Source organism: Vulpes lagopus, chromosome X (genome assembly GCF_018345385.1).
Source record: "Vulpes lagopus strain Blue_001 chromosome X, ASM1834538v1, whole genome shotgun sequence".
NCBI classification, from domain to species: domain Eukaryota; kingdom Metazoa; phylum Chordata; class Mammalia; order Carnivora; family Canidae; genus Vulpes; species Vulpes lagopus.
Genome location: NC_054848.1, coordinates 64,859,560 through 64,865,559, shown reverse-complemented (window position 1 = coordinate 64,865,559; position 6,000 = coordinate 64,859,560). Strand labels below are relative to the sequence as shown.

Sequence of the window (6,000 nt, the reverse complement as noted above, 5' to 3'; positions counted from 1 at the left end):
TATACAAAAATGGGTGTGGTTCGGTGTATAGGACACCCGCTTTTGTGAGCCCTGCAAGCAGATATTCCTGGAGTCCTCCCCAGACACTAACTCCTCCAATGCTCCAGAGCATCTCCCTGTTTCTACATTCATTTTGGGAATCCTCCCGCCTGCAAGCCGCCTTCGTAGACTTGAGAGGGCCTGCTGAGCATGTGTGAACAGAGACGCGCATGCTCCATGAAGTGGGCAGGTTTACTGCAGCGCTAGCAGTGGCTTTTACTACTCTTCTCCTGCCTCCTAGCCCAGCGCTTCCTCCTCCCCTCTTACCCACCCCCAACCACGCGGTCCTCGGTATTCACCCCAGCTCTTCTTTCCCACCTCCTCTTCACCTGGGGCTGGGGAATCTCCATTGACGTTCCAGTGACGCTACTGTGCTGCTGCCGCCGCGGGGGAGGGGGGCGGAGGGTGGGGTCCAGGAGCTGCACAGGTGAAGCCGCCGCTGCCGCCATATTGACAGAGCTGGGTACGGGGAGGAGGCCCTAGGAAGCGGGGTGGGCGACAGAGTCAACGCCGAACGACAGTCGTGGTGGCGGCAGTGGTGAGCACAAGCCGAGGGGAACTCTCCGTGAGGCAGCATAGAGTTTTCTTGTCTATGGGGAGCAGCTGCCTGCGGAGACGGTCCTCCGCTCACAGCCTCTGAGGGGACCCTGAAGCTAGGGCAGCGGTCGCTGAAGGAGGGGCTAAGGGTTTCGCTGGTGGTGGCGGCGGCTGGCAAGCTCAAACGACGGGATGCGCGGTTGCGCCAGCGGTTGGCAGCTCCTGCTCAAGTGCTCCTGAAGGGACGATGCTACCGTTCGCTCCTCAGGACGAGCTTTTGAACCAAGAAATGGAGGTTTTCGGAAGCGGCGCGAGCAGCGGCAAGGTTAGTTATGGTGGCCAAGAGCTGAAGCCATCCCCCTTCCTCTCAGGACCCTGGCTAGAGGCCCAAGAGAGAAGGTCTTGGGGCTAGGGAGCGGGGTGCCCAGGCAAGCCCCGTTGAGGCTGCGGGACAGCGAAGCATGCTCTGCTTCAACTGTGCTTTCGCTCGGGAGATGACGGGCTAGGGCTAGGGCTTGGGGAGTGAGCAGCCCAGATCTGGGGTCTGTCTCAGAAGGAGCTCCTGCCTCTCGGGCTACGCTGGAGTTGTGACTAAGTTTCTTCACTTTGCGACCTGAAGTGGGACTGGGGAACGCGCCAGGTACAGCGCCCCGCTCAGCACATTCCTCTTTCTCTGCTGCGCCAGGTTTGCTCTCTGGGGTCACTTTGAGGGACAGCTGCTGACTCCAGCTAGCTGTTTAATCCCAGATACTTTTAGGAACCCAGCGCAACAAAAACATACCTAGATGACAGAATAACTCTGGGGACATTTGCTCGTAGGGATGTGTACTCCTTACTTAGCTTTCTAGTTTCTCCATGGCATGTTGTTGTTTTTGTAAGAACCCATTTGGAGATTAATTGGCGGCTGGGTTTCGTGATTTACTATGTGATGTTCTGTAGTCTCCTCAATTCTACCACCCTCTTCCTCCTTTTTTCTTTCCCCAACTGCTGCCCCCGCCCCATTGGTCGGTAAAAGAAAACACAAAGTAAACCCTAGGCCTTATAAGATGAATCTTTGGAAGACTACGAGGTTCAACCAGAATATTTTTGCTTCTCCTCTCTTCCCGCTCTTCTGAAACTGTTCTGATTGGACTTAGGTCAACTGTGCAGTGAAAACTTACATGTGCACAGGTACTCTATATTTTTAGTGTTGTTGCTAGTAACGGGCAGCATTTAAACTTTATTTTTTTATTTTTTTATTTTTTTTGCATTTAAACTTTAAAAACAAGACTTTGGGGATAGAAAGTTAGATCCTTTTCTGACAACTTAATAGATTGACAGCTTAATACTCCAGTAGAGGCCACAATAGACCTCATAAAAAGTACTGAAGACCAAATTGATTCACAGTAGGATATTTTGTGGTAGAATTGGCAGTCGCAGTTCTCCACATCTCAAGATGCTAATTTGTCTTCAAGTACTTGCTCCATCCTTAAAAATACACTTTGGACTGTTCTCTGTTTTATTCATTCCTTTTTCTTTTTCACTTTTCCAAATAAATTGAGGTTAAAATTCTGTGCCAGGATAAGATTGAACAAGAAGTATAATAGAAATAAATTCAGAAGGAGTCTAAAGTTGAACCCTTTCCACTATAGTTAACATTTTACTAGTAAACTAAGCAGTTCCAAAATACATTTTAATATTCTACATCTCTTAACAGAATAAATGAAGAAAGCTAAATTTCTTCTTGGACTATAGCAATGTTTCATACTTGCAACAATTTTCTAGCAAGACTGTTCAAAGGGAGAGGAATGTTATTTTATTCACATATGTAATCAGTTGACTTACAGTTCCAGGTATCTGGTTTAGAAAAAGAGTTAAATGTTTGTATATAAGGATGGGGAGGGGGATGGAGAGCCTTTTGCATGCCTGCTATCTTATCATTTTGTTAAATTTTGAGAAATGTTTTGAATCATAATTACCACATATGATGTTTTTATTGTTTGCAGTATGTTTTAGGTATTAAAGAAATTTAACAATGGGTCTAACTCAGCAATTTGGAAAAATATTCCAGTGGAAATTGTTAATCCTTGTAAAGTAAAACAAAAGGTGAAGGTAATGTGGTGAAGGTAGTATTTCTGCCTCCTTTATCTGATAGTTATGATTCATTAGATTTAATGCTTCAAATGACTTAGTTAAAAATATTCTAGATGAAAACTAAATGCTACACCTGGACAGAACTGTTTAGTATGTAAAAGGGTTTTTTTTTTGTTGTTTGTTTATAACAGTATTCTTTTGATAAGAAGGAAACAATTTTACCTTCCAGACCATTATTTAATTTTTTTAAAAGATTTATTTATTTGAGAGAGCGAGAGAGCGAGCATGTGTGCGAGCAAGCAAGCACAGGTAAGCTTGAGCACAAGTTGGATAGGGGCAGAGGGAGAGAATCTCAAGTAGATTCCCTGCTGAGTGCAGAGCCTGACATGGGGCTCACTCTCATGACCCTGAGATCATGACTTGAGCTAAAAGTTAGAGGCAGATGCTCAACCTACTGAGCCACCCAGGGACCCCCTCTGACTTACTTTTTTTTTCTTTTTAAATTTTTTATTTCAATTCAATTTAATTAACATATAGTGTATTATTAGTTTCAGAGATAGAATTTAGTGGTTCATCAGTTGCATCTAACACCCAGTGCTCATCACATCATGTGCCCTCCTTAATGCTGATCACCCAGTTACCCCATCCTCCCACCCACCATCCCTCCAGCAACCCTCAATTTGTTTCCTATAGTTAAGAGTCTTATGGTTTGTCTCCCTGTCTGATTTTGTCTTATTTTATTTTTCCTTCCCTTCTCTTGTGTTCATTTGTTTTGTTTCTTAAATTCTACCTATGAGTGCAATCATATGATATTTGTCTTTCTCTGACTTTTAATTATATATTTGTTGATGTCAGCTTTAGAAATGTTAACCCTTCAGGATGAGCTTTGAAGCCCCAATCATTATAGTTTTTAGGACTAAGGGTGGTTTCATTGTAGAATATATATTTTGAGAATGTGCTAGAATCCTTAAAGAAAACATGAGTGAGAATGCATTAACTTTAATTTTAAGGAATGTAATTTTTGTCAGTTTTTATGGGTGTTAAATCCTGGTTAAATTAAAGATTTTATGCACTATTACATACTGTGGAGTCTTTTACTTGTCTTGTTTCATGGGCAATTGTTAACCTTTGAATTATCATTCAGAAGTGCGAGGATTGATTGAGACTCTGACCATACTTTCTCATAGGAAAAAGTTATTAACAGTTACATTTTTAGACCAGTGCACAATAGGGAGGTATAATGATGAAGAGCCTAACCACCGTTTGTTAAATTGTCTTGTGAGAAAATGTGTTGAAGGTTTGAAATAATAACTAGCTTGGTTCTAGTGAGAGGTAGAAAATGGGCCTTAAAAGGGGAAATATGGACTGTGTTGGCTACTGGGAAGAAGGTTCTTGGGAGAGGGAAAATAGGATAAGCAAGAAGCTTTGGTTGTGAGAGCTATTGCAGGGATTGTCTCTATTAGGTATAATAGGAATAGGGACTTCAAAGGGCATCGACCCACAGGAAGACACAATTTTAGCTCTTTTTAATTATTAGAACATTTAATTAACACATTCTTTTGAGGAAGGGCTAGTCCACCAAACTTTTCAGTATTTCCCAACTTTTATTAGCTTATTTTATTTTCTTTCTTTTAAAAAAATTTTTTTGTTGGAGTTCAATTTGCCGACATATAGCATAACACCCAGTACTCATCCCGCCAAGTGCCCCCTCAGTGCCCATCACCCAGTCACCCCCCCCCGCTCACCTCCCTTTCCATTACCCCTTGTTCGTTTCCCAGAGTTAGGTGTCTCTCATGTTTTGTCACTCTCACTGACACTTTTACTCATTTTCTCTCCTTTCCCTTTATTCCCTTTCACTAATTCTTATATTCCCCAAATGAATGAGACCATATAATGTTTGTCCTTCTCTGATTGACTTATTTCACTCAGCATAACACCCTCCAGTTCCATCCATGTCAAAGCAAATGATGGGTATTTGTCGTTTCTAGTGGCTGAGTAATATTCCATTATATACATATACCACATCTTCATTATCCATTCATCTTTTGATGAACACTGAGGCTCCTTCCACAGTTTGACTATTGTGGACATTGGTGCTATAAACATTGGGGTGCAGGTGTTCGTGTATTTCACTGTATCTGTATCTTTGGGTTAAATTCCCGGCAGTGCAATTGCTGGGTCGTAGGGCAGATCTATTTTTAACTCTTTGAGGAACCTCCACAGAGTTCTCTGGAGTGGCTGTACCAGTTCACATTCCCACCAACAGTGCAAGAGGGTTCCTCTTTCTCCACATCCTCTCCAACATTTGTTGTTTCCTGCTTTGTTAATTTTCGCCATTCTCACTGGTGTGAGGTGGTATCTCATTGTGGTTTTGATTTGTATTTCCTTGATGGCAAGTGATGCAGAGCATTTTCTCAGGAGCTTATTGGCTGTGTGTATGTCTTCCTCTGTGAGATTTCTGTTCATGTCTTTTGCCCATTTCATGATTGGATTGTTTGTTTCTTTGCTGTTGAGTTTACTAAGTTCTTTATTGATCTTGGATAGAAGCCCTTTATCAGATAGGTCATTTGCAAATATCTTGTCCCATTCTGTAGGTTGTCTTTGAGTTTTGTTGACTGTTTCTTTTGCTGTGCAGAAGCTTTTGATCTTGATGAAGTCCCAATAATTCATTTTTGCTTTTGTTTCTCTTGCCTGCATGGGTATATCTTGCAGAAATTGCTGTGTCCAAGTTCAAAAAGGGTGTTGCCTGTGCCCTCCTCTAGGATTTTGATGGAATCTTGTCTCACATTTAGATCTTTCATCCATTTTGAGTTTATCTTTGTGTATGGTGTAAGAGAATGGTCCAGTTTAGTTCTTCTGCATGTGGATGTCCAATATCCCAACACCATTTATTGAAGAGACTTTTTTACAGTGGATAGTCTTTCCTGCTTTGTCGAATATTAGTTGACCATAGAGTTGAGAGTCCATTCTGGGTTCTGTATTCGGTTTCATTGATCTATGTGTCTGTTTTTGTGCCAATACCACACTGTCTTGATGATCACAGCTTTGTAGTACAACCTGAAATCTGGCATTGTGATGCCCCCAGATATGGTTTTCTTTTTCAATATTCCCCTGGCTATTCGGGGTCTTTTCTGATTCCACACAAATCTTAAGATGATTTGTTCCAACTCTCTGAAGAAAGTCCATGGTGTTTTGATAGGGATTGCATTAAATGTGTAAATTGCCCTGGGTAACAATGGCAATTTCAATATTAATTCTGCCAATCCATGAGCATGGAATATTTTTCCATCTCTTTGTGTCTTCCTCAATTTCTTTCAGAAGTGGTCTGTAGTTTTTAGGGTATAGATCCTT

At 42.1% G+C, this 6,000-nt stretch overlaps 1 protein-coding gene across 8 annotated transcripts in view; it reads left to right on the top strand.

Annotated features, from left to right (window-relative positions):
* The first annotated feature begins 323 nt into the window (after positions 1–323).
* The window catches only part of RPS6KA6 (ribosomal protein S6 kinase A6), a 199,826-nt gene continuing 194,149 nt past the window's right edge, over positions 324–6,000 (top strand). For 7 of the 8 annotated variants that reach the window (XM_041740158.1, XM_041740155.1, XM_041740161.1 and 4 more), the window contains exon 1: positions 324–901. In XM_041740158.1, the coding sequence (XP_041596092.1) occupies positions 824–901 (78 nt within the window). In that variant the 5' untranslated portion in view covers positions 324–823. The remainder of the gene's footprint in view (positions 902–6,000) is intronic. The other variant, XM_041740157.1, reaches the window with a different exon arrangement.